This window comes from Myotis daubentonii, chromosome 8 (genome assembly GCF_963259705.1).
Source record: "Myotis daubentonii chromosome 8, mMyoDau2.1, whole genome shotgun sequence".
Classification (NCBI taxonomy): domain Eukaryota; kingdom Metazoa; phylum Chordata; class Mammalia; order Chiroptera; family Vespertilionidae; genus Myotis; species Myotis daubentonii.
Window position 1 is genome coordinate 66,173,085 of NC_081847.1, and position 27,819 is coordinate 66,200,903.

Here is a 27,819-nt window from a genome sequence, read left to right on the forward strand (position 1 = left end):
CAACTGCAAGTCCAGTCCCCAGCCCCCAGCATAGGCATCTATTCTGGAAGGCCAAGAGCAAGAGAGCATACCGCTCAGCCAAGACCTCCTCAATTGGCCAGGGCGGGCCAGCAAGTAACTCGTCTGGTTCCCAGGAGCTCCAGGTTCACAGGAAGCAGAGACTGCACAGGGAGAGAATTTTCAAGGCAACTAAAGCCTACACCCATTATAGCCAACTTGTTTCTATTTTGTTTTTGTTGTTTTTTGGGGGGTTTTTTGCTTTTGTTAATCCACGCCTGAGGCTATTTTTGTTGACAAAATGGAGTCCTTTAGAGAGAGTGGAAGGCAGGGAGGGAGGGGGAGAGAGAAAAACATCTATGTGAGAGAGAAACATCTATTGGTTGCCTAGGGCACACACCTGGATCAAACCTGCAACCCAGGTTCCTACCCTTGACTAGGAATCAAACCCGCAACCCTTTGGTTCCCAGGCCAACGCTCCAACCACTGAGCAACCGGCCAAGGCATGATAGAAACATTTCTAAGTGGACTACACGTTTCTGCTATTAAAGAAAAACCTTCACTGCAGAAAGCTTTTGTGAAAGAAAGGGTTTATTGAGCCATATGCTAGCCAGAAAAAGGACTACCACGTCCTGGGTATGCAGTTTAAACCACCAGCAGCAGGGCTAGACGGGGAAGACGAACATATCTACTATCCTGTAGCTACCCGGGCTCTTTTACAGAAGTTGTTTTGAAAGAAGTTTACATTGGCTATAGACAAGAGGGTGGGCAGGAAAAGGTGGAGCAGGGACAGTTCTAGGAGAGGTGCACAGTTCATAAGGAAAAAAGATTTACTACTTTGGATTGACTGTGGGCAACAGTCTAGAAAGTTCCTGCATAAGCAGGATGCCGTGGCATCTGATGGTCAGCTATTTCTTTTTAAACAGCCACCTGGAAGTTGGTTCAAAGCTCCAGCAACATTCAGCGATACAAGCAGCCTTTTGTTAGTTGGCCCACAGCTATTAGCTGGTTAATTACCCTTGTCTCTATACCAACTATAATTTAATTTAGGACTCAGAGTTTTTTTCTTGACACTACTTTCTTAAAAATAAGACTGAAATGGACACATGAGACATCCATGCTGTTCTACCCACTCCATGGTTACTGAGGCTGTGGTCAGTTGCCCTAAACCCCCACTGAGTCCCAGGGTGGCCGAATTCTGGACGTCAGTAGTCCCTTCTCCCTGCTGGCAGCTGGCCGCAGGCTGATGGGCTTGTGCCCAGCGAAGTAGCCTGCTCCCTGGCACGGCTTGGGATGGAGCCAAGAGGGGCTCTGAGGCCTTTGCATGTGGGTAGAAGCCATCTTTGAACTTGGCCCAAAGCCGGCCATCGAGCCCTGCCTGTCCTTAATAAGAGAAGGTGCTGGGTGGGAAAAGAAGGGCCTGATCTCAAAATCGAACATATCTTCTCCATGTTTCCCTAGGGACAGGGGATGCTCAGGCAGCTGTATGAGACAGGGCCTTGCTAAGGAGACTTGTTGACAGACGCTGTGCTGGTTTAGATGCTGTGCTTGCTGTGTGGAACCGAAACCCTGCTGGGATGACTTTAACAGCCGAGGACCCAGGAGTCTGGAGAGGGGCAGGCCCATGCTGGAATAGCAGCCCCATGTGCTGCCAAGAGCACAGGTTCCTGTGCCTTCCCACGTGCACCCTGCCTATGCCTCTGTGAACCTCATGGTCACAGAATGGTTGCTGTACGTCAGCATCACACCTGAGGTTCTAGCAGGAAGAAGGGGCAAAGGCAAAAAGCAATCCAGCCGCATCTCTACATTTCTATTAGAAAAAACCAGCTTTCCCAGAAGTCCTACCCAGCATCCTTCTACCTCATTTCATGGGCCAGAACGAGGCCAGAGGTCACTCACTCCCAGTTGCAAGAAAAACTGGAAAATCAACTATTTTTACTGGGTATATTGCTGCCCAGACAATATTGGGATTCTGTAAAACTGAAAACTCAGAATCCAGCCAGACTGGCTCCCTCTCTGCAGACATGGAAGGGGAGGGGTGAAAAGTTTTCTGTGGCTCTTTGGAAACCCATCCCCCAATCTCTTTCTTAATTCTTGGTTTAGGATGAGCCATTTTTAAGTCTGTAATGGGCCCTACAGGGGGCTAAGCTAAGGCCAGAAACTAATGAGAATAAGGTATGTGGTCAAAGCTGCTCTGCTTAGCATAGCAAGGTCACAGGGGTCTCCTAGTGCAGAGAGCCAGCAAGCACAGTGCCACCGAGGGGGCCTGCTCTGGGGCAGTGTCTCCCTGATTCCCTGCATGGCCCTGGATCAGTGGTTCTCAACCCTCTGGCCCTTTAAGTGCAGTTCCTCATGTTGTGACCCAACCATAAAATTATTTTTGTTGCTACTTCATAACTGTAATGTGGCTACTGTTATGAATCGTCATGTAAATATCTGATATGCAGGATGGTCTTAGGCGACCCCTGTGAAAGGGTCGTTCGACCGCCAAAGGGGTCGTGACCCACAGGTTGAGAACCGCTGCCCTGGATATTTACAGGAAAGGGAACAAGTCCCGATTACCAGTCTGTGGGGCAGGAAGGATGAAAGACGAGGGGCAGGGAGCTCATCTCTCCACTTTGCTTCTTTTTGTAATTGGGGAAAGAATAAAGCAGAACCACCACCCCTTTAAAGAAAAAAAAAAAAAGCACCCGCTTCAAAATGAAGGCCTGAAGAAGCACGGTCACATGATCCCCTCTGCCTGGGTCATCTTCATTGGGGCTGGGCTCTGTCTGGGGTCTGGCAGGGGCGGGTGAAGCCAGCCTCAGATCCCACACTGCTCCTACAGGGCACCTGGTCCCAAACAGGCCTCCTGAGCAGACTTCTGCCATAAGTGATCGGCAATGGGTAGTACCCCTGCTCTCTCCTTTTTTCCCCAACAAAGTATCACTAATCTTTAGGGCAGAGCTCTGCCGGCCCCCATCCCACCACCCTGCATCCGCCCCGCCCACACCACGGTGCACAGCTCTCCAGGCAATCCTTTATTTTCCTACCTTCCTCCCTGGACCCCTTCAAGCCCGGGGCCTGGTGAATGTTCCTTTGTGCCCAAGGCTGGGGCGTGGAGGTACAGAAAGTACCTGCACAGACAAATGAACAGGCACCGTGGTCGGCAAACTGCGGCTCGCGAGCCACATGCGGCTCTTTGGCCCCTGGAGTGTGGCTCTTCCTAAGCCTTAGGAGTACCCTCATTAAGTTAATAACAATGTACCTACCTATATAGTTTAAGTTTAAAAAATTTGGCTCTCAAAAGAAATTTCAATCGTTGTAGTGTTGATATTTGGCTCTGTTGACTAATGAGTTTGCCGACCACTGGGCTAGCAGATGGAAAGAGAGCTGCATGGGTGGCTGGAAGGTGGGCAAGAGCTGGTGATTGATTAAAAACGTGCCCATAGGAAAGCCCGCCCTTTGGTAGGAAAAGGAATGACAGGAGGCTGAGAAGGGACCAGCTCAGCCAGTATTCACGACACGCCTACCTCCAAAGCTCCTATAGCCCCAAACAAGACTTTCACTGCCCTCCCAGGTTCTCAGGGGAGCGACCTGGTCTTGGAGAAATGGCCCCACCTCTGTGGGCCTCAGCTGGCTCATCTGTGGAATGGGGACAGCAACAGCCCACTCTCTAGAGTGCTGTGAGGCCCCATGTGGGCATGGGTGTGGACCTGCTGACCCAGGAGAGGGAGGTGTGCAGCGAAAGATGTGGTGTGGCTGTGAGGATGAGGACAGGGGCCAAGGGGGGAACATGAGGGGACCGTGGCAGGCTCTCGGTGCTCATGGCCGCAAGGCCTGCTGGAGCATGTGCTCGTCTGCCACCTGGTGTGGCAGTGTCACCACCAAGCCCTTGTTCTCCCGCATCGTCTCGCAGATGATCTCATAGGCCTTCTGGTTCCCGGACCAACAGCGGCGGGCCACCTGTCAAAGGGTGCGGAGGGCTGTGCTGTCGCTGGTGCCAACATGACCGGGCTCCCAACAAGGCATTCTGGATACCCTGGGGCTGGGCTCAAACCCCCTGGTGGACGCTCTGTACTATCTGTGGGGTCAGTCTGTCCAGGCCCCATCCGAGGCTCAGACCTCCTCCTCTCTTGTCCCGATTACTACTTACCTGCCTCTCTGATCTGAAACCAGCTAGCCTTCTGCCCAGCCTCCCTACCACCACCACCCCCCCACCCCCGCCACTCCATGTAGGGGCACAGGCCAGGCACCCAGGAGTCATCCTCAGCACCCCTCCTCTCTGGCCTCATAGATGGACACCCACCTTGGATCAGCCTTAAAATCTCTCTCCATCCACTTCCTTCTCCCATCTCCATCATCAGGGCTCCCTGGATGACTGTCATGGCACCTCCCCCCTACCCCCTCCTCGCCTCCCTGCAGCCATTCTTGCCAAGCCCCGCCCACTGGTCCTCCCACACCTCCCCCATTCATCCTCTCACTGCTTCACTGCCTTCAGGATGAAGACTCTCCTCTGCTGGGGGCTCCCAGGGAGTTGGGCCTCCAAGCACCCCTTCACCCCCACTCTCACATTTGTGCTCCGGGCCACCCAATGTCAAACTCTCTGGACTCTTGTGCTCCCTATTTCACTCATGGCTGCACATACCCTTCCTCACCACCTGACTCCCCGTCTGTTCCCCCTTCCCAACTGCCTGTGATGTGGTCCAAGAGAGGAAGGAGCCCCACCACACACACACACACACACACACACACACACACACACACACACCCATCCTGGATCACAGCAAAGCTGATCAGTAGCCGCAGAGCCAGAGGCTGTTCTAGTGAAGGTCCTGTACTCTCTGGCCCGCCTCAGAGATGGTGGAAAGATAAGGCTTTAAAAGGAGGCCTCTCCTACCAGCAGGGGGGGAGAGGGTGCTCTCACTGGGCAGGCAGGGTCAGATGCCAGGGGCCCCCTGTGTGGACAGAGGCTGGACTGGAGGGTAAGGCCAGAGGCCGGGAGATACAAAGAAGCCTCTGGAAACAGCCCAGAAGAGATGTGGTAGGTGATGAGGAGAGACATGAAGGGCCAGGAATGGCCATTTCTGGGATAAAAGGGACAGAACTCAGTCTCAGGTCTGCAGTTGGAAGGGGCGAAAGCACCAATGGAGAGAGAAGGCAGGGGAGAGACCAGGGGTGACTTACTCCATTGGAGACGTCCCAACCAAGCATCATCTTGGCCCTCTGCTCAGCCTCCTGGGTCCCATCTAGCACGAGGCCAAACCCACCATTCATCACCTCACCCCTGGCAAGAGACAAAAGAGTTTCCAGGTCACCTCTGGGTCCTGACCCTCACAGAACAGGCAGAAGTGCATGGGAGTTTGGGATGTTCTGAAAGTCCTGTTTGAGGATGTGTTGTGGTCAGCCCCTGGGGCCAAAGCCTGTGCCCTCTTGACAGCCTACAGATGCAAGAGCCTCACAGTGCTGTGCTGTCCACTCATGCCTCTGTGCTTTCCCCCAGGGACCCGGAGCCCACCTCCAGGACCCACTCGTGTGCCCCATCGTGCTTGAAGCCTGGCCTCCCGAGTGAGACATGACGCCCTTCTCCCGTGCTCCTCAGAGTGCTTCCTGGGCAGGGGTGCTTCCTCGGAGGTCTCTTGCATCGCTCAACTCAATTGTCATTCTTCCTGATTTCCTCTTTATGCTCCTTGTCTTTCTTATCTCTTTCTACGTCCTTTAGGTCAGCGGTTCTCAACCTGTGGGTCGCGACCCCTTTGGCGGTCAAACAACCCTTTCACAGGGGTCGCCTAAGACCATCCTGCATATCAGATATTTACATTATGATTCATAACAGTAGCAACATTACAGTTATGAAGTAGCAACGAAAATAATTTTATGGTTGGGTCATAACATGAGGAACTGTATTTAAAGGGCCAGAAGGTTGAGAACCACTGCTTAGGTGTATTTTGGGGTTCTGATTACTTGATTTGAAAGCTGAGTTCCTTTATTTTTAGCATTTCTTGTTTCCTAATTAACACGTTTCTCTGAATTCTGTTCTGACCACCTCTCACAGGTGTGATATGTTCGTATGTTCATTTGTTTCTTAATAGATGTCATTGGAGTTTACTTGAGTATGTTAGTGCTATTCTACTGTCCGCATATTTGCCCTGTGGTTTTTCTCCATCAGCCATGAGGACCCTCTCCTTCCTGGCACCCCTGGACTCCTGTCCTCACCCTCGATGTCATTATCAATGGCTGCTGGGCCCAGCCGAAGTTCCCACTCAGCTCGAATCCCTATACTTCACGTGTCCCCTCCAGTTACTCACTGGAAATGCCCTGGATCATGTCAGTACCTTCCAGGGCTCTTCTGCCAGACACGGACACCTGGGACCACAATATATGGCCGTTCAGTACCCAGTGCCAATGAGTTTGCTCTTTCTCCTTCCCACGCCCGGAAGGTGCCTCTAGTTATTCTAGTCTCAGATCCTTCAGGACTGTCAGGCCTTATCTGCTTCTCTGCCCAGCTGGTAATTAACCTACTGATAATTTCAATCAGTTCCCACCAAGAAGGGGAGGAGCCCTCTGCCCCAGGAGCCACCAGTGCTCCCACTCTGGGCACAAAAGCTGCCCCTGCCTGGCCCTCAGCCTGGTGTTGATGCCAGCCCCGTGCATGTCTTGCAGCTGGGAGCCTGTTCACAGGCATGGGGCTGGCCAGAGAAGAAAGCAGATGGCAGCAAAAGTCACTAAGTGAGGACTCACGTGTGCCCTTCAACCCAAGAGGTCTTTTTGAGATTAGAACTACGTCTTTCATTTTTGGATCCATAAGCCCAGATGGTCAGAAACCAAAGTTGCTCAGCTCTAGGTGTCCTCCGCAAACCTCGCCCAAGGAGGAGCCCTGAGCACGCTGAGCCCAGGAAAACGGGGTGCTAAAGGCAGCATTGCTGTCAGTGCAGCATTTGGGGACAACTAGCCCTTTGAGAAAAACATAAAAGTAGAACCTAACATCACACATAAAGGAAAACAAAATGTTTAAAATTGTAAGACGAATAAATAAAATTTAGGACAATGTTTTGTTTTTAAGTCAGGAGAGGGATAGGTGTTTTAAAGCAACATTTAAAAAAACAGCCAGAATAGAAAAGCCCCCGTGAGGAGGGGGGAATCTGCCCGGGTTCCCATGCCAAAAAGCCCAGCTGTGGGGAGGTGGTTTATTCTCAAACCCCAACAATAACTCCTTAGGTCCTGCTTGGGGCAGAGACTGAGCAATACCATGGCATGGGGCCTGCCCGTTTCTGCCCGAAGCGGCTCCTATAACAGCTACCTGGGCTCTAGAGCTCCCTGCTAGCAGCAAGACTGTCAGGCCTGCATGGGAACTGAGGGCTCCCTGACCAATCACCCTGCCTCATATTCACCTTCCCCAACTCGTCCTTTCCCAGGTGGGCTTCCCCAATAACCCTTTTGTACACTCCCAACCCGAACTCAGCCCCTGCCTCCTGGAGAACCCAACCAGCACAGATGCTTTAAACAAAGTTCAAAGACTATTGACACAAACCCAACACATCCATCTTGTATCTAGAATCGATGAAGAATGCCTGCAAATCAATAAGAAAAAGCACACAACTCGAGAGCAAAAACCTCAGAGTAATCCAATTCAAAATAAGAATTTCTTACTTCTTGCCTACCAGGCTGGTAAACCCCATGTTAACATCCAGTGAGTGATCACATTTAGTGTTGAGGAGGTTATGCAAACGAGAATTTTTATATCAGGAAATTTGTTGGCAGCTATCATTTAAGTTGAAAATGCCCACCTTTTTTGAACCTGAGATTACAACTAGCATCTTGTGACAGAGGTTAACATTTACAGGAGGCATGCCATGTGTCAGACCCTGTTCTGGCACCTTTACAAGAGATTGGTGGTGGGTTGGCACAAGCATTTGCGCTAGGCCAACCCAGAGCAACCCAACTCAAAGTTATTTATCTCTGCTGGGTAGTATTTATGTCTTCGATGGGTCTGTTGTAGCAATTACATGGGCTTGCACACATTTCTTTTTTTAAAATATATTTTTATTGATTTCAGAGTGGAATGGAAGGGAGAAAGAGATAGAAACATCAATGATGAGAGAGAACCATTGATAGGCTGCCTCCTGCATGCCCCCTACTGGGGATTAAGCCTGCAACCCAGGCATGTGCCCTTGACTGGAATTGAACTCAGGGACCCTTCAGTCCGCAGGCCCACGCTCTATCCACTGAGCCAAACTGGCTAGGGATAGCACACATTTCTTAAAAGGCCTTACGCCTGTTATGCACTGCATAAGCCTTAGCTATTATTAACTCATTTAATCTTCACCAGTAGCTACAAAGCCGTTGCTATTATTATGACCATTTTGTCAATGAGAAACAAAGCTCAACAGCTTAACTTGTGCCATCAAACTGACTTCAGAATCCATGATGTTAATTAAGCAACAAAATTGTACACACAAAGGTGCTCCCTGCTGCACTGGGGACAGGCGGGGCGAAGGAGGTGTCTGTGCACAGATGGCCGGAGCCCTTGATGCCCTGGCTACACAGAGTCCGCGGGCAGCAGAAGCAGCATCACCAGAGCTGGTCAGAAACGCTGAATCCCAGCCCCTCCAGAGCTGCCTAGTCAGAATCTCCATTTAGCAAGCTCCCCAGGGAATCCTGTGCACATTCAAGTTTGAGTTGCCCGTTAAGTGGGGAAAATGTCAGTATCTGGATAAAGATGGTTGATCAAATATATCAATTTATTCCTCAAAGACATGGGCCCCGGGACTGGTTCTAGGTGTAAGGACAGAGGCACATTAGAAGGTGAGAGAGCGAACATGAAACACAAAGATGCAGGACAAGTCTCAACACCCAATAGTGAGGCCCTGTCCCTACCACCCAGCTCCCAGAACTGACCGAGACTTCCCTACAAGGGCAGGAGAACCAACTAGCCCTCTCTAAACAAGCAGACAGTCCAGCCAGCGTGGCTCAGTGGTTGAGCATCGACCTGTGAACCAGGAGGTCATGGTTCGATTCCTGGTCAGGGTATATGTCCGGTTGGTGGGCTCAATCCCCAGTAAGGACATGCAGGAGGTAAACAATGATTCGCTCTCATCATTGATATTTCTATCTCTTTCTCCTTTTCCCTTCCTCTCTGAAATCAATAAAAATATATTTAAAAATAAAAAATAAACAAACAGACAGATATCAAGGACAGCTGGACAGACACCACGAGGACAGACACTAAGTGAACAATCAGAAGGAGGGGCTCCGAGGAGACAGAAGCAACAGAGAAAGCAGAAAACAACACACAGCTGATATTGCTCATCAGGGAACATAAAATGCAAAAACAAAACTAAAAGCAAATCCAGTGAGAGCCGGGTAAGTTTATAACTTAGAAACATGGATTTCCATACAACAACAACACAAAACAAAGCTAGAGTTGGATGTGATTTCCTCTTGGCATAGGAATGGTCATGGGACAGATTTTTTTTCCTGCTGATATTTGCAGCAAGCTTTGCAGGAGTATCTGATGCATTAAATTATGTACTTACGTATGAGTGAGTCTAATGAATTCCAACGTGAATTGGCGGTGTTCCCAAAAGAGCCCTCAAGAACAGCCAGAATGCGGAGCTGGGGGCAGCCCAGGGGTTGGGAGCACCGTGGGAATTTACATTCGCTGTCCTGAGAGCCCTAGTGCAGTGGGTTAGAGCAAGTGTCCTGCCTGAATTCTGGCCCTGCTGTCCCCTGCTCAGAGGCCCTCGTGTTGTTGACTCTCAGCTGCTTTGCTCTGTCCCTTCTTGCCCTCTGTTGTCCCATTGGCAATGATGAATTGGTGGATCTGGGAGGCAACAGATCTGGGTCCAGATTCCAGCTCTCCCACCAACTCTGTGGCCTTGGGCAAGTTACTCCCCTTCAAAGTCACTCTTGGACTAGAGAACCCTCTCATTAAATCCAGCGACAACAGGCCAGGTATCCATTACCAGGCACTCTTCTCGTCCCTGTTTTCTCTAGACTTTGTAGCAAAAAGGACATGCATTCCGGTTACATTCTCCATTAACTAGAGCCACCTGACTGAGCTGCAGCTGGAAATTTCAGCCAAGCCGGCCCATCGGAATGCCCTGGGAAGCACAAGTGCTGAAAGACTTGGCTCTGGAGGGCAAAGCCAAGCTTGATCCGGCCAGAGCGGGCTCAGAGGTCAGTTCAGAGGTGGCCAGGCCCAGGAAGCTGTCCTCCTCTCTGGAGCCGCAGCACCCCCTGCTGCTCTTGTCTGGCAGCGTCCCCAGGTGACCCCACAGAGACAGACCCTGCGCAGGTGCAGCTTAGCCTCTGGTGCCTCCGTTTCCTCATCTGTAAAATGTATTTTCCTTCTAAGATTAGGCGAAAGAATGGATTCAAGGAGCCTACAAAATGCTTGCCATGAGGCCCATGTGCAATAAGTGTTAGTTATTCATTATTCTTCACAGCAGATGTGATATTATGACTTAGAATAAGAAATATATAGGGTGTCCCAAAAAATGTATACATACACTTTGAAATACATACACAGTATTTATTGAAATACATTTCCTTTTCAAAACTGAGCTATCAGGTGTCAAAGTGTGTATACATTTTTTGGGACACCCTGTATCTATGGTCTTTATCCCATTTCTGGCACAGAACTGAAACCTTTGGAATACCTAAGTGTTGAGAACAATAAAGATGTCTTTATGTTAATGAGGTGACTTGTCCCTGCCCCCGCCCCCACCCCACCTACTGATAGGGGTTGGTTGCCAGGGGAACCAACCAGGAATAGAGGGTTGGAACTTACAGTCCCACCCCAAGACCTCCAGGGAAAGTGGAGGAGCTGAAGGTTGAATTGATCACCAATGGCTAGTGATTTCATCAATCATGCCTATTTAATGAAGCCTCCGTGAAAAACAAAAAGGATGGGGTTCGGATAGCTTCAGGTTGGGGGGTCAGAATGCTGCCACACACCACTGTGTGGGGCCCCAAACTCCATAAAGACAGAAATTTCTTTGTTGGGACCTCATCCTACATATCTTTTCACCTGATTGTTGATTTGTATCCTTAAATCTCCTTTGTAATAAATCGGTAATCTAGTGAGTAAAGGGGCTTCCTGAGTTCTGTGAGCCACTCTAGCAAATTAATAAACTCAAGGAGGGGGTTGTAGGAACCTCCAATCGGTAGCAGTTCAGTCAGAAGTAGGCAACAACCTGGGCTTGTGATTTGAAGTGAGGTGAGGACAGTCTTGTGGGAGTGGGCCCCTAACCTATGGGACCTGAGGCTTTCTCCAGGTAGACAGTGTCAGAATTGAGTTGAATTGTAGGTGTTGGAGAAGACTGGTGAGTGGAGTGAGAAAACCGGTACATGTTGGTAGTAGAATTGTAGTGAACATCTTCATGACGGAGCTGTGACTGTCAGCCAGATTGAGATCCTCCCAGAAACCCCCATTTCCTACCAGTGAAGACTGGAAACAGTACTGGCCAGGGCAGAGTCCTGAGCCAGGGACCCAGGAGAGCAGAGAGCCCAGGCCTCCTGCCTCCCTGCCTGTCGCCTGGGAATCTGAGGTGGCCTGAACAGACAGCACTGTGAGAATTCCTGAGGAAATATATCTGTGAACGCCAAGTGAAAACTGGCATCAAAGGGGCAGTCATGGTTCTTAACAGCCTTCCTGTGCCGTGTGGCAGGTGAGACCCCAAAGGAGGAGTGGTTTGTGCCAGACACTCCCCCACACTTCACCCGCAATGTTCTGTCCCTCCAACATCCGGCTCACGGTAGGAAAACATCACAGTAAAGCCTTCAGCAGAAGGAGCTTGGGAGAGGCAGGGCCCAGGACCCTCAAAGAAATCCCTGTGCCTTCCAGGGAGCCTGCACCCCCACCACCTGTTCTCCAAAACGTTCTTACCAGCCCACGCCCCCACCGTTGTGAAGAGCGACCCAGGTGGCTCCTCGAAAGGCATCGCCCACGAAGTTCTGCACGGCCATGTCTGTGGAAACAAAGCCACCACCCGTTATTCCCTGAAGGAGGTTGGCCGGGTCCAGGCCAGGCTCTGGCCAGTATACAAGTGGGCATCTACAGACCCCACTGGCTGAGCCAATACCATTCAGGCCTGGAGGACAGATGGGGAACTAGGCACAGATGACCCTAGAAACAGTAACAATTTATGTTTGCAAAGCTAAGCCAAGGCAGGAGAAATGGACAAATTCCCACTGGTACCCATCCCTATAATTATGCTCACTAGCACTGAATGCCAGATAAAGTGCCCAGAAGCAGAAAGAAAACAGAATTAACAGGGAGGTGGTAGTGGTTTTAGTTTAGAGATGTAGAAAGCCAAAGAACATCACTCCCACCCTTAAAACAAACAAAAGAAGGGTGGGGGTCACAAATTAATGACTTTTCTCGACTCCACCAGGGAACTGATGTCCCAGGGCAACTAATTTGAAATCTGGAGAGAGAGAGGCATTTGCACAGAAAAACTGAACCCAACCTGGTCACCTTACAAACTATCTAAACTGCTAAAGGACAAGCATGAGCCCTGGGACTGTGAGGTCCATGGGACACGGATATACGGGGGCTTGAACCCTTTGACAGGCGCTTATTCCAAAAACTCCACCAGGTGCTCACAGAGAAACCAGGGAGAATCCTGAACATGCTTTTTCTTGGTGCTGGGCGGTGAAGATTGGGAAGCGCCATGAGCTAAGAAATCCAAGAAATGCAGCTCTAGACACTGGAGAAGGCCAGGAAACATTCTCCCCTAGAGCCTCCTAAGATGTCATGGCCTGGCCAACACCTTGACTTTGGCCTATTGAAACTGACTTCAGGCTTCTGACTTCAGAACTATGTTTGTGTTGTTTTAAGCCACTACGTTTGTGGTGATTTATTGCAATGGCCACAGGATACAAATATAAACTACTAGAGGCCTGGTGCACGATATTCGTACACTGGGGACGGGGGCCGCTCAGCCCGGCTTGCACCCTCTCACAGTCTGGCAGCCCTCGGGGTTGTCCACCTGCAGCTTAGGCCCGCTCCCAGGGGATTGGGCCTAAGCCACAGTCAGACATCCTTAGAGCTGCTGCTGTGCTCACAGCCGTGAGCCTGGCTTCTGGCTGAGCGACACTCCCCCTGTGGGAGCGCACTGACCACCAGGGGAAAGCTCCTGTGTTGAGCGTCTGCCCCCTGGTGGTCAAGTGCACATTTTAGCGACCAGTTGTTCCTGGTCCGCCTTTAGAGTCAATTTGCATATTACCCTTTTATTATATAGGATATTAATATCAGAGAATTAATTTCAGAACCAGGAATATTATAAAAAATAAAAAGGGATATTATCCTATCTAATAAAAGAGAAAAATGGTAATTGGTGTACGACGATACCCTTTTCATTGGCTAATCAGGGCTATATGCAAATTAACTGCCAACTAAGATTGGCAGTTAACTGCCAACAAGATGGCGGTTAATTTGCATATGTAGGCACAATGCAGGGAGGCGAAAGGGAAAGCAGGAAGAAGCCCCCTGCCACTGACAGTGATCAGAAACCCAGGGGGGAGCTAAGAGCTGGGGGGCAGGGCAAAGGCGGCCCTGGGGCCGCCTTTGCCCTGCCCCCCAGCCATGATTGGAGAATCAGGCGCCTTTGCCGCCCTGGCCAGTGATAGCAGGAAGTAGGGGTGGAGCCAGCGATGGGAGCTGGCAGTCCCGGGAGCTAGGGGTCCCTTGCCTGGGCCTAAAGTGAAGCCCACGATCGCGGTGCCCCCCGCTGCCACTGCGGGTCCCCGCTGCCCGGGCCGGCGCCTAGGCCAGAGGTGTTAGGCCTGGGCAGGGGCGGAGCCTGCAACCACGGGGAGCTGGGGGTCCCCTGCCCAGGCCTGACACCTCTGCCGGAGGCCTCAGGCCTGGTCAAGGGGCCAATCCAGTGATTGGTGATCGGAGGGTGATGAGGGTCAACTCCTCTGGCCGAGGCATCAGGCCTGGGTGGGGGGCGGAGCCGGGGATTGGGGGGATATGATGGTCCCCTTGCCCAGGCCTGAAGCCTGGGTCAGAGGCGTCAGGCTTGGGCGGGGGGTGGAGCAAGCGATCAGAGGGAGATGGGGGTCCCCTGCCCAGGCATGATTCCTGGGCCAGAGGCCTCAGGCCTGGGCGGGGGCCAGAGCCAGTGATTGGGGGGGAGATGGGGGTCCCCTGTCCAAGCCTGACACCTCTGGCGGAGGCATCAGGCCTGGGCAAGGGGCCGATCCTGCGATTGGAGGGTGATGGGGGTCAACGCCTGAGGGCTCCCAGTATGTGAGAGGGGGCAGGCTGGGCAGAGGGACACTCCCCCCCCCACACACACACACCCAGTGCACGAATTTCGTGCACCGGGCCCCTAGTATAACGATAAAGAGGTCAAGTCTCAAAAAAGGTATAATAAACCTAAACGAATGTGCACCTAACAACATAGCTGCAATACAAGGCAAGCCGGGCTGGAATGGCTCAGTTGGTTAGGCGTTGTCCTTACACTAGCAGTGGTTCTCAACCTTCCTAATGCCGCGATCCTTTAATACAGTTCCTCATGTTGTGGTGAACCCCAACCATAAAATTATTTTCGTTGCTACTTCATAACTATAATTTTGCTACTGTTATGAATCATAATGTAAAGATCTGATATGCAGGATGTATTTTCATTGTTCGCAACCCACAGGTTCGATTCCCAATCAGGGAGCATGCAGAGGGCAGCTCTTCCTCTCTCTAAGCATGTCCTCAGGTGAGGATTCAAGGGGGAAAAGTACCTCTATCAACACAATCTAAATTTTTTAAAAAATGAACTGAAAGAAGAAATAAACAAATTCACACATAGATTTGGAAATGTCACCACTCCTCCCTCGGTAATTTATAGAATAGGCAGAATCAGTAAAGACAGGTGAACTGAACAGCATTATCAACCAATGTGACCTACTTGACATTTTAAGAAAAATTCACCAAATAACAGCAAAATACACATTTTCAAGTGCTCTAACATAGACCACATTTTGGACCATGAAATCCTTAACAAATTAAAAAGAAATAATACACAGTAAGTTCTCATACCATAATGGAATTAAACCAGAAGTTAGTAGCAAAAAGATATCTGAAAAATCCCCCCCAAAATTGAAAATTAAAAATCTTTTAAATAACCCATGGATAAAAGAAGAAGACTCAAAAAAACTTAAAAATATTTTGAACTAGGTGAAAATAAAAATACATCATATAAAAATCTGTAGGATATAGCTAAAGCAGTGTTTAGAGAAATTTATAGCATTAAATACTTATACTAGAAAAGAAAAAGGTCTCAAATCAGTAACCTCAGCTTCTCCCTTGCAGAAAGAAGAGCAAATTAAACCCAAAGCAAGGAGGAGGATGGACATACTAAAGATTAGAGCAGAAATCAATCATTTGGAAGCAGAGAAGCAATTGAAAGAAAATCAAATGAACTAAAATCATCTTTGAGAATATCAATAAAATTGATAAACTTCTAGCCAAACTGACCAATAAAAAAAGAAAGACACAAATGACCAATATCAGGAATGACAGAAAGGATATCACAACTGACCCCATAGACATTAAAAAGATAATAAAGGAATACAACTCTATATCCATAAATTTGATAACTTTGATGAAATGGACCAATTCCTTGTAAAAAGAATAGTGTTCCTGAGAGTCCACCTCCTTCCCTTGGGATCCTATCCATAATAGAAGGACCCCCGAGGGGCAGGGAATGAGCAAGCCACCCAAGGAACAGATCTCATCAGCAGCTCACCTTCCCTGAACACTGGCTCTGGGTCCCTGAGGTGATGCTGGATGTGTAGTCATTCAGCTTATGTTTCACAGCAGCCCTCTGAGGTAGATACTACTGTTATTTCCATTTCACACATGGGGACATTAAGGTTGAGACTTTAAGTACCTTGCTGAAGATCGCCCAGCAAGTGATGGGGCCAGAAGCACACCCAAGTCTAGGGCATCCAACGGTCCCAATTTGCCTAGCACTGGCCCAATTTAAGAACCTGAGGTCCCATGTCCCAGAATACCCATTGTCCAAGGTTGGTCACCCTATGTCCTGCCTCTCAAATGCCAGCACATTTTTTGTAACATTATGACAAACTAAATGAATCAATTGATTTTTAAATCAAATCCAACATTAAAAACATTCTTTTTGATGTTTTATCTTCCTCACCTGCACAGAAGGCAGAGCCGTCATAGATGTTGGAGGTCTCCCTAAAGGGACTGTCTGTGCCACTCACATCATGGTGGTCTCGGCTCAGGACCACCGGGGCCTGCAGTGTGCAGATATGCAATGTCAGCCAACAGTGTCCACCACAGCTGCCCAGTGGAGGGCAAAGTTGGATCAGGCCATACCAGAAGCCCTTCAGACACCGCCCCCTGGAAAACAGACCGTTAGCAAGAGGAACCGCAGATGTTTATGTCCTTGGGTAGCTACCAATAGATTCTGCTTATTTTGACACTTACTATGTTCTTAGAAGCCCCCATTTAATATGTCACCGAGTTTTCTCAATAACCCTATCCAGGTAGGCACAACTGTTATCATGCCCATTTTGTAGAAAGGAAAACTGAGGCCCAGAGAGGATAAGAAACTTTCCCAACATCACAGAGCTGGTAAGTGGGTAGGCTGGGATTTAAACCCACATACAGTATACTAGAGTCTGGGCTCTCTCTTCAGGCAGCCTGGCCCCTGAGCGTGTGGCACCACTGGAGGTGGGCTTTCCCAGCCCTCCCCAGGGGACACAGAAGTTCACAGGCTCCCCATGTAGGAGGAGGTAGCCTGCCAAGAGGGTAACTCCCCACTGCTCTGAATCAAGAGGCCCCCCTCTCCTTCCCTTGAACAGGCCCAGTGTCCTTCCATCTCTCCACCTCTGTCCTGGCATCACCTGCCCCCAGGTATTCTGGCATCTCCTTGAAACTCAGGCCTCAGTTCTATGCCAGCAACTCAGAAAGGCCTGTCTGGACCACCACCTCTAAAGACACCGCTCATCCCCACCCCATAACCCCCACCTTGTCACCTCAACTCATTTTCTTCATACTGTTCGTCACCATCTAAAATTCTCCCTGAATTGATACTTTTAGTTGCATATTGTTAGTTTCTTCTCACTAGTAAGTAGATCAAGGTGGGGACCCTGTTTATCTTGTTCTTTGCCACATCGCCCCACCCCCACCCCCACCCCCCAGTGCTTGGAATAAGCCTGGCACAGAGGAAGCTGTCAATCAATTGACGAAGGAAGGAAGGAAGGAAGGAAGGAAGGAAGGAAGGAAGGAAGGAAGGAAGGGAGGGAGGGAGGGAGGGAGGGAGGGAGGGAGGGAGGATGGACCCAGCTCTCAGTGCTGACCTCTGGCCCCAGCTGGGTTGAGTGTGCCCTGCGGGAAGGTTGGTGAGCCGTGCCAGCCTTCCTCGTGAGCACCCCGGGCTTCCAGGAAGCACGCAACAGTAGTGTGTTCTGGGGGTGCTCCTGAGAAAGGCCAAGGCCGCTGCCCTGCTGCCAGTGCCCCCCAGAACCACCCACAGGGACAGCCTTCACTTTCATCCATGTCAACCTCCTCTTCATGTCTGCTCGTTAACATTCCTGGTGCTTCTAAACAGGTCTGTCACGTGAGCCTACAAACGGAGGGGCCAGAGGTCCCTCTGAACAGTGTGCCCAGGGCTCCATTTCCTCCAGGGTGAGTCCGGCTGATTCAGAGGAAAATAGGAAGTTTGTCATGGTTTGAAAAAGAGAAGTCGACAAAGATATATCTAATACTCATGTGGAAGCCAACTCACTTCATCCTTACTCCCATGCTTGGAGGCTAATATGATTCTCCTTTAACAGGAGGGAAACTGAGGCTCAGAGAGGGCACTTGACTTGCCCACAGTCACACAGGGACCAGTGTCAGAGCCTGGGTGTGAGGACAGATCATCACTCCCTGCCCTCAGCTGACACATACACAGAGCAGGGGGCAGTGCCGGCACTGACAGGAAAGAGCCAAGGGGAGACCCTCCCCCGACCCCAGCGGCACAGGAAATGTCACCTTGATCTTCCCATGGGCGATGGCTTGGTTAAAGGCCACAGCTATGGCCACACGGCCTTTTTGGTCTGAGTACAGGATCCTTGCCTGGGAGCCCACCACCTGCAGAGAGAAAGGTGAAAGGAGGCCCCTCGGTGACCTGAACTCACAAGTCAGCTCCTCAGAGATACCTTTCTGATCCATCATTATGGAGAGTCCCCACCCGCATCACATTCGTTTTCACACTCCTCGAAGCATAATCACAGACACGGAAATGAGGCCCAGGCAACCCTGGCCCTATCAGTGCCTCACCTATCAGGGCCCCATGAGTTGCCACCGAGAGCCCACCCCAAGCACCCCACCACAGCCAGGGGTGCTCCTCTGTACAGACGAGACAGGAGGCTCAGGGAGGCCATTCACACAGCTGAGAAACCAGGGGGCCTGCCTCTCGGGACCCAGAGGCCACCTCCCAAGAGAACTATTTGAGTAACTGGGTGAAGAGCAACTTGACCGGCCCTGGTCACTGTCCCAGGCCACCTTTTGAAAGGTCCCTGGCTTCCCTGTCCAGCAGCCCCCTGGGTGAGGTAGCTGCTGGCTCTAGTGGGTCTGCTACCTAAGCAGTCTCACAGGTATGTTGGCACCCTCTCAGCTCGCTCATCTACTGGCCAGGTGGGCAGTCCCATGGCCCACCCCTGCCCCCCACCAGGCCAAGCCCTCACCAGCCGGTGCTTGGCAGCCTCCCGAATCCAACGAATGTTGTCCATATATTGCAGCTTCACAGCTGGGTTCACTGCAGGGAGAGGAGGGGAGGCATGTCACAGGCACCGGGAGCCCCGGGCCCTCCCTGTGGTCGCAGGCTGCTCAGCACAGGCACTTATTCTTCACCCAGCACGGGAGCCCCGACGCAGGGTCAGGGGAACTCTCCAATCCCCCCCCAACAGCCCCCCGCCCCCCCACAGCACCACACTAGGCCATCTGATTCTCAGAACCAGCAGTAAATAGTCCTGTGAATTAATGCACAGAAGTGTGCAGCCCACTGTCCAATATATTCATTCCTTCAACAAACATCTATTGAGTGCCAGGCCAGGCACTGGGAACCAAGACTGCTGCGGACTGTGAGAAAATAAGAGTGTGATGAGGTCATCACTAGGTGGGTGAGTCAGGAGGAGATAGTTGAGCTATATCCTAAATGCTAAGGAGGAACCAGCGACATAGAGATCTGAGGAAGCAGCATTCTAGGCAGAGGGAATAGCAAGTGCAAAGGCCCTGAGGTGAGAGGAAGCTTGCTTATCCAAGTAAGACAGGCCATCGGCTAAGTATGAAGGGTGTGCAGAGGGGGCAGCAACCAGGGAGCCTGGGAGCTGCTCCTTCCAGCTCCTCAAAGCAGACTGCTAAATCGGCAGGAATTCTGTGAGCCAGTGGAAATACAGACATTGTTAAATTTCAATGAAATAAACTTACACTTTTAAAAAACGTATTAAAAATTAAGATAATGGCCCAGACTGCATGGCTCAGTGGCTGAGCTTCAGCCTATGAACCAGGAGGTCACGACACATGCCCGGGTTGCAGGCTTGATCCCCAGTCGGGGGTGTGCAGGGGGCAGCCGATCAATGATTCTCTCTCATCATTGATGTTTCTCTCCCTCTCCCTTCCTCTCTGAAATCAATAAAAAATCTATTTGGTTAAAAGTTAAGATAATGTTCATAAGTCACCATTTCTTAATTTACTACCTTTTAGGAGGATCTATGTTCTCTAAGGTTACCTGCCTGGTGGAAATACTGCTACTGTTCCCAGTGAAGCCCCACTTGAAATAAGCCGCCTGAGAGTATCTAGACCAGCGATGGCGAACCTATGGCACGCCTGTCAGAGATGACACACGAACTCATTTTTTTGGTTGATTTTTCTTTGTTAAATGGCATTTAAATATATAAAATAAATATCAAAAATATAAATCTTTGTTTTACTATGGTTGCAAATACCAAAAAAATTCTATATGTGACACGGCACCAGAGTTAAGTTAGGGTTTTTTCAAAATACTGACACGCCGAGCTCAAAAGGTTCGCCGTCACTGATCTAGACCTTGGCCATCAACAGATGCATCAGCGCAGCTTCCTCCTGAAGGGCTAGTTGTTGAACACCCACCTATGAGGAGGCCTCTGACATGATTCCCAAGAGAAGGCCCCCCCACTTCCTCTTCCTACCTCAGTAGGCCTCCTCCTTCCTATCTTCTCCCACATAGGTGGCCCCACCCTCCCTCACCCTGGTTCTCCAGCCCTGGATCCTTGTATCCCAGATCCCCTCCACCGCCCTGAACTCAGATGTGGACAACAGGGTGAAAATGGTCCCTGGAGATTTAAAACCAGCCACAAAGGCTGAACTGAACCCCAAAGGAAACCACCGGCGAGAAGGCCACCCCTGGACCTTAGAAAAGCTGGAGCAATGAGGGCAGGAGCTCTGACAGCTGAGTATGTTTGACAACATAACTGCCTTCTCTTCTCCAGGTGACAAACGGCAGGTCAAATCAGCTACCCAAGAAGGGACTGTGGTTGAACAACCTCCCCATCCATGTGAAAATGGAGAACCAAGGCTCAGGATCAGAAAAGCCACAGATCCACCGGGGGCCCTGCCATGACATGAGCAGGGGCCTGTGGATGTGGAAGGCCAAAGGCTCAGAGGTGCACCGGCAGCTACAAGGAAGCAGAGCACTGCTGACAGGCATGGACTGGAAGCCTTGTGCCCCCTGCCCACAAGGGCCTGGAAGGGAATGAGGAGAGGGGGCTGGGGGGGAATGCCCGGCACTGCCAGGCGGACCCTCCGGCATCTCCGACCTGACAGCCTTACCTCCGCCTGCAATGACCTTCTCCAGCACAGATGTGGCCAGCTGATCGGTGACCGCCAGGTCCTGAGGGTCCCCGGAGGTGCACACCCAGCGGAAAGGCCCGAAGCCCTGGGAGAATATATCCCTGCAAGGACACAACGCCCGTCCGATGGCCTCCCCAAACGGGCCGCACCCGCTGGCTGGGCTGGGATCGCCGTGGTCCAAGGAGGGGGGCGGGCATGTGTTCCAGGACTGAGAGGGGGTGAAGGCCATGTGTGAGCTGGGGTGTGTGTTGGGGGGCATTGTGCGTGGGCATGTGTAGTAAAGTGGGGGAGGGGCTCCAACGTCCAGAATTATTGCTGGAAGCCCCTAAGTCGCTAGTTGGACAGGAGGTTTCAGAGGCCCTGCCTCCTCCAGCCCCCTCCAGCCTTTCAGTCCCCTTTCCCCTCAGTCCCCCTCCCTCTCCTCTTTCCCTTTAGCCCCTCCCCCTCATTCCTTCTCCCTCCCCCTCAATTCCTCTCCCTCCTCTCCACCTTCCTCCCCTTCAGCCCCTCCCCTCAGCACCCTCTTTCCTCCTCTACCTGAATTCCCCCAGTACCCCCTCCCTCTCCTTTCACCCCTCTCCCTGAGTCACCCCTTCCTTTCCCTCCCCACTACTTCTTCCTCCTCCACCCCCTCCCTGCCCCTCAGCCCCCCTCCACCCCCTCAGTGCTCTCCCTCCCTCTAGCTCTATCACCCCCTCACAGCTGCACCACCTCCAGCTGCAGGAGCAGGGAGCTAGGACCCAGACAAGCAGGAATTCCTTAGATTGCTGTTATAGACAACCTGACAACCCCTCAAGGAAAACTAAATAGTTAGGAGAAATAGTAAATGCAGGGACTTGGCCAAATCGGCCTGAGGTGATCTGACCTTGCTGTGTGAACTCCAGGCAGAGGGAGGCAGCGGCCTAGCCCTCCCTGGGGTCCCACACTCCACAGCCCCTTGTGGGCCACCCCACTGCTCTCCTCCCCAGAGAGGCCCCCGATGCCCCTGCAGTGTGGCCACTCTGGCTCTGCCCCGCCCACAGGGAACCTGAGAAGGAGAGGTTTGCCTTCTTGCCTCCCTCCCTCCCTGACCCATTTTGCCACACTGAGGGCCAGGAATCTTCCAAAAGCATCCGGAGCCCGCCCTTTTCCCCCTGTGTTGCCCCTGGCCCTGGCCTCCAAGCTCACCCTCAGCCAAGCCCACTCTCCCTCTGGGTACCTCCCACTCCTCCCTACTTGCCCTGGGCCACTGGCCTCTCCAGACCTGCCCGCACAGCCAGATAGACACAGTGGCTCACGGGACAGCAGGCCTCGGCCTCCATGGATTAAGCCATCAGAGCCCTCTTGGGCCCACTGCCATGGCCACGGGATGGGCAGCATTTAGGGCCCTGGGTACTGGAGGTTGGAGGTTCCAGGCCCCTGCAGCCTCCTTGTCCTGTCACTGAGGCCCTGTCCACGGCCTCTCACGGTTCCAGTTTCTCTACCTGCATTTTGTGGTGGAGCCCCATGACCTGGTGTGGTGGCCACTGGGGACCACAGCAGTGGTCAGAGGAGGGGCTTTTCTGATCTGAAGGTCCAGGACCCAGACACTGAAGGGGCCTCGTCACTCACCCCATAATATGCTGGACGTAGGAGGGGTAGCGGAACTCAGTCCTTTCGGCGCCTTTTTTCTCCACGTCAGCTCCTGTGGACAGAGCATCCGCACAGTCCCCTGGAGGAGCCGAGGGCTGGCAGGCCCCATCCCAGGGTGAGGACAGACGCCACCACCAGATGACAGTTTGCACAGAGCCCAGGAAAGACTGCAAAGGCTCTGTCCTGACAGCGCAGCACCGCCAGGCCTCTCAGGAAAGAGAGAGGCAGCAAGTGCCACCCCGGCTGGAGCCCATGGGCTCATGGTGTGGGGCAGGGCAGCATGGACACATGCCAGTGTCCGCCTCACGGGTGTCCAGACAGGCACCCCGAGCCTACAGACTCCAGGGTGTGGGGGAGAGCTGGTGCCAGAGATGGGCTGGGAGGGAGACTTTCCACTGAATATCTTTTGTACCTTCTGAACTTTACAATCTATGAAGGTAAGAAGTTTCCTTTATGAAAAAATAAAGCATATACATATATATATAGTAATGGAGCTCATACTGGAGCATTGTACCCACTCTCTTTATGGTGCTTTATATTTTTAAGGAAAATGGAGAAACTGAGGCCAGAGAGGTCAAGCTGGCAGGACCAACTTCCAGAAGGCCGGGCAAGGGCACAGTAAAACCTGCATGCCATGACCCCTGCCTCTCCCAGGCGCCTGCCAGGCCACCCCTGGCTGGAAGGAAGGGAGTGTCCCCAGTGCAGCCCAGGAGGATGGGGCCCCCTCACCAAGCCTCCCTTCTCTCACCTGCTCTCTGGGCCTCCAAGAGGAAGGCGTTGCCATAGTCCCAAAAGAAGAAGTTCTCCTTGGCCAGCCTGTTGATGGCTGAGACCTGCCTCCTCAGGCTGCAACAAGCCAGCAGTCAGCTGTCAGTTCTGCCCGCCCTGCCCCATCCCTGTCACCCCCCAGCCTCATCCCATGGAGCTGAGCCAGCTCTGCCGATTCCACCCAATCTGACAGAGGAGGAGACAGAGGCTCAGAGAGGTTAAGGGTCTCCCCCAAGGCCACACAGCTGACCACTGGGAGAACCAAGCAGAGGCCACAGCTACTCAGTCCAAAAGCTCCTTCCATGGTGCAGCCTCCCACCCCCACCCCTGCCCCATACCCAAGCAGCCCTGGGACCAGCATCACCTTTCCTGGACCAGTTTCTTGAATGTGGCAGGATCGGAGGCCATGAGGCTCTGGGCCTCTGCAAAGCCGAGCTGCACAGGGTAATACCCTCCATTGAATGGGTTGTGGCAGGATGTCTGGTCCGACCCCAGGTCTACCAAGAGCTCCCCCGTCTTGTCTAATTCCTGGACCAGGCGTTCCCTGGGGAAGATGTGGGATAGTCAGTGTAGGGCGGGCAGCACCTGCCCACGGCAGCATCTGGGACCCGAGTTTAGGGCCCAGCCAGGAGGGCTTTGTAGCACATTTTCCAGCCACGTGTCCAGTAATCAGGGACTGGGGCTAACCCTACACCCCCCACAACCCCACTCCCCCTAAAGAACACTCGTGGGAAGGCTGCTGTGAGCTCCGCCAAGATCCAGTAGATGAAAGCTGGGAGCAGAGCCTCAAACCATTGCTTGAACCTGTGTGTTCTGGGAGTACCTGGCCGCCATTGGGACCTTGGCTGGAGGGAGAGGTTCACCTAGGGTCCCCAAGGCTGTCGACTCCCACTCCACTTACCACAGGTCCACCACATTCCCATGGTAACCAAGGCTGAGCACCTCCTTTGTTTTCCTTGCTTCCCTAGAGGGCACAAGAGCAGAGCAGATGGCCCCATCACACCTGCCCACAGCTGTCCACCCCGACCAACACACAGGGCCACCCAGATAGCTAGAATGCAGAAGACGCAAGAGGCCACCAAAAGTATGTGTGCATGTGCAGGGCCTGAGACACAGGGACCTGTGAGGGATGTACTTTGAGGACCCAGACCATAAGGGAAACAGCAGACTTGACTACCCCAGACAGGAGAACTGAGGCAATGCTTAGAATCAGGGCTCCTGCTGTTAGAATTCTAATACGGCCCTTCCAAGAATTCACTCAAGATGATCCTCAAATAATAAAAGTCACTAATGTTGATTCCAAACAATACTTGGAAAAATAAAAGTACAAAAAAATGAAAGTATATTTTGGGGGGACAGAAGATTTGAATGCATAAAAGCTCTCACAGGTATGAGAGCTATCACAGAGCAACAGTAAGTGGGACAGTGGGCAGTGTGGCACCCACTCAAAGATGTAGATCGACCGAAGGCCTTGCTTGGCAGAGAGATGCCAGCGGAGGCCAGACATGCTCCTCTCCCCCAGGTGCACAGGATAACCAAGTGGAAAAGGGCACATGGTCCTAGAGCAGTGAGGGGCGCTGGAGGAGGACTGCATCTCAGCCTCGGGGCCAGGTCGGGTACCGTGAGCCCCATCACTCCATTCCCAACTGTGCCTTCTGCAGCTCAGGGAGCAGAAATGTGATGAGACAGGCTGCTTAAGGCAGTTTGTTCAACTGATGTGAAATGGCTGTGTGTGTGGCAGTAGGAATTAAGGAATTAAGCTGGCCCAAACTTTGTGTGAGTGACAAGAGGGAGAAGGCAGATGCAAGAGGTATATTTAGAGCTGACAAGAATACCAGATTGGTTGGAAGTGTGTATGAGTTGTGTGTGCGTGTGCGTGCATGTGTGTGCTCACGTGCAAGTGGGTATGTTACTAAGAAAGTAAACTAGTATTTTAGAAAGATGTATGTCAAATAGTAGCCCATCTTGAAAATGGGAATATTTCTCAAATTCTGTGTGCTCTCGGACATTTTCATTCAAGCCCCCTTGGGTCAGAATAGACTAGCCAGGGTGGAGGGCCATGGCGCCCATGCGTCTTCCCCACACAGGCTCAGTTCTGCAAAGCAGTCAGTGGAGAGGGTGCTTCCAAAATGGCATCTGATCAGCAGGCCCAGGACAGTCCCCTCACACACACACACACACACACACACACACACACACACTCCCACTAAAACACCTCCGAAGTTCTCAGGCAGGAGGAGAAATGCTGCCCGCACCCGGACACTGCACAGGCAGTCACAGCGCCATTGGGAAGGAATATCGAGTATTGAACCTGAACGAGTCCCACGGAGGGAAAAGCTCCATCTTTCAAAGTTCATGTTTCCCCAACAAATTCAATGAGCAGCTACTATGCGTCAGGCTCTGGGCTAAGCACGGAGGTCACAACAGTGAGAAAAACAGATACATTCTTTGCAAAACTATGGGAAATGAGAAGATGATTGAAAATCTTGTAGAACCAAGTGTCTGACCACCAAAGTATGCAAACCCAGGGTTTCCTACACACCAGCAATAATGACCAGTGAGAAACAGGATTTAGAAGGTCCTACTGTGCCACCTCTGAGTGGCCACTTGATGTGGTGGCCACCCGTGGCCAGATGTCAGGCATTGAACAGGTCTATGCAGAGCAACCCAGCCCCTGGGCCCTTTCCCACGGCCCCCCACTTTCGGTGCTCACTTGTCGGGAGTTGTACCTGAGTCTTTTAATGCACTGGTCCAAGCTGTCAGTCACTTCCATCAGCCAACCCTGCTGATGGCGTTTCATGAGGGCTGCTTTATCCACCTGTGACCATGACACACAAAGCCACCCAGTCACAAGTCATCCTAGGGTATGTCCCCTTCACGAGAGGGTGTCACCCTCCCAGGAAGATCACCCACTTTTATAACACAGTGCAAGGGCAAACTGGGGCAGCTATTTTATACCCACAAGGGAAGCCCAAGAGACTCTAGAATTCTAGATACATTGGCCCTGATATCTCTGGGCTGCGGGACCAATGTCGACACTGTTGGTTACATGAGGAAAATAAAACCCTATTATGTGAGCTGCTGTAGCTCGGTTTTCTGTTACCTGCAGCCAAATGGGCTCCTAACAAGTACAGCTGTGTATGTCACGGGTTTAATATCAACTAAGTGCAAAGCACACAGGTGGCTATCACCAAGGCTTTCCTTAGAGCCAGTCACCTCCTCTTCCCACTTCCCTTCCTGTCCTCGGCACCACCAACGAAAGCTGGAACAGCCACTGAGAAAAAGTGGCTGCCCCCCCACCCCCCCACTGATGGGCGACGCATTTGCTTCCCCCCCTGGCTGTGAGCTGCCTGCGTTGGGGGAGTCTATGTTCATGTATTCGCAGACATTTGTTATCTCCCCGCTACAGTCCAGGCCTTCAGTGGGGAAGGGGAGCTGTTCATGGGACAGCTTCCACAGGCATGACCACGGAAAATGATGGGCTCCTTGAAGGCAGGAGGGTATGCTGCCCAGGAACCCACCTTGGAGGCTTTGTCGAGGGGGCGGCGAGAGAGAGACCGGTGTGAGTGTGAGGGCCTCTGGAATGAGAAAGGAGCGAGGTGGGCAGGGATGAGGACTCGGCGTTCCTGGGGCGCTCACCTCTGCGATCACACCGATGCACCCCACGATGACAGAGGCTTTGGCCTGAGCCCCACTCATTCCGCCCAGTCCAGAGGTGACAAAGACTTTCCCAGCCAGGTCCTCGACGCCCAGGTACCGTCGTCCAGCGTTCAGTACAGTGAGCTGCAGGGAAGGGGGTGGGAGCTCATTGTCCACTCCCAGCACGTCCACCTCCCACCCCGATGCCAGGCATGACCCTTCTCTCACCACTGTGCCGTGGACGATTCCCTGGGGACCGATGTAGCAGTAACTGCCTGCTGTCATCTGGCCATACCTGACCACAGAGAGGGCACGCAGGGCAGTGAGCCCGGGACCAGCCACCCACTTTGGATGGTTTAAAATTCATTTTTATATTTACTTTTTGAAAAAATTCTCACTCGAGGATTTTTTTTTTCCCCCATTGATTTTTTAGAGAGAGTGGAAGGAAGGGAGAGGAGGGAGAGGAAGAGGGAGAGAGAGAGGGAGATGTAAGAGAGACACATCCATTGGTTGTCTCCCACACATGCCCCCACAGAGGCCAGGGATCGAACCTGCAACTCAGATACATGCCCTTGAACAGGAATCAAACCCACGACCTTTCAGTGTGCAGGCCAAATGCTCTAACCACTGAACCACTCTGGCCAGGGCTTTTCTTTTTTTAATAAGAGAACATTTACTTAGAAAATGACAGAAGTATAAGTAATTTGTAGAAGAAAGTGGCGTAGGAAGTGAGTTATAGAGTCAAAAGAAGGGCCCTTAGAGCTGGGGAGTGAGGAAGGTAATGATAAGGAGCGTGGGGCAAAGCTGAGGGTGGGGAGGGGAGGGAAGGCACAGAGTCAGGGAGAGCGCCTAAAATTCATTTTTTAATGATCCCAAAATGCACTAATACAGTCTCCTTTAAAAAAAAAAAAACTACTAAGGAATATGTAAATATGAAATTGCTATAGTGCTGTGATTGTATTTTTCAAAATAGTATT

General features: G+C 51.7%; 1 protein-coding gene across 1 annotated transcript in view; it reads right to left on the reverse strand.

Annotated features, from left to right (window-relative positions):
• Nucleotides 1–2,087: 2,087 nt before the first annotated feature.
• UROC1 (urocanate hydratase 1) overlaps nt 2,088–27,819 on the reverse strand; it is a 36,579-nt gene continuing 10,847 nt past the window's right edge. Inside the window, exons 7-20 of the mRNA XM_059706752.1 lie at nt 27,071–27,137; nt 26,843–26,986; nt 25,933–26,021; nt 24,105–24,167; nt 23,568–23,747; nt 23,184–23,281; nt 22,415–22,487; nt 20,804–20,925; nt 18,682–18,752; nt 17,987–18,085; nt 16,143–16,242; nt 11,867–11,948; nt 5,164–5,263; nt 2,088–3,942 (exon numbers count right to left, since the gene is read on the reverse strand). Of these exons, the coding sequence (XP_059562735.1) occupies nt 3,802–3,942; nt 5,164–5,263; nt 11,867–11,948; nt 16,143–16,242; nt 17,987–18,085; nt 18,682–18,752; nt 20,804–20,925; nt 22,415–22,487; nt 23,184–23,281; nt 23,568–23,747; nt 24,105–24,167; nt 25,933–26,021; nt 26,843–26,986; nt 27,071–27,137 (1,429 nt within the window). The 3' untranslated portion in view covers nt 2,088–3,801. The remainder of the gene's footprint in view (nt 3,943–5,163; nt 5,264–11,866; nt 11,949–16,142; nt 16,243–17,986; nt 18,086–18,681; nt 18,753–20,803; nt 20,926–22,414; nt 22,488–23,183; nt 23,282–23,567; nt 23,748–24,104; nt 24,168–25,932; nt 26,022–26,842; nt 26,987–27,070; nt 27,138–27,819) is intronic.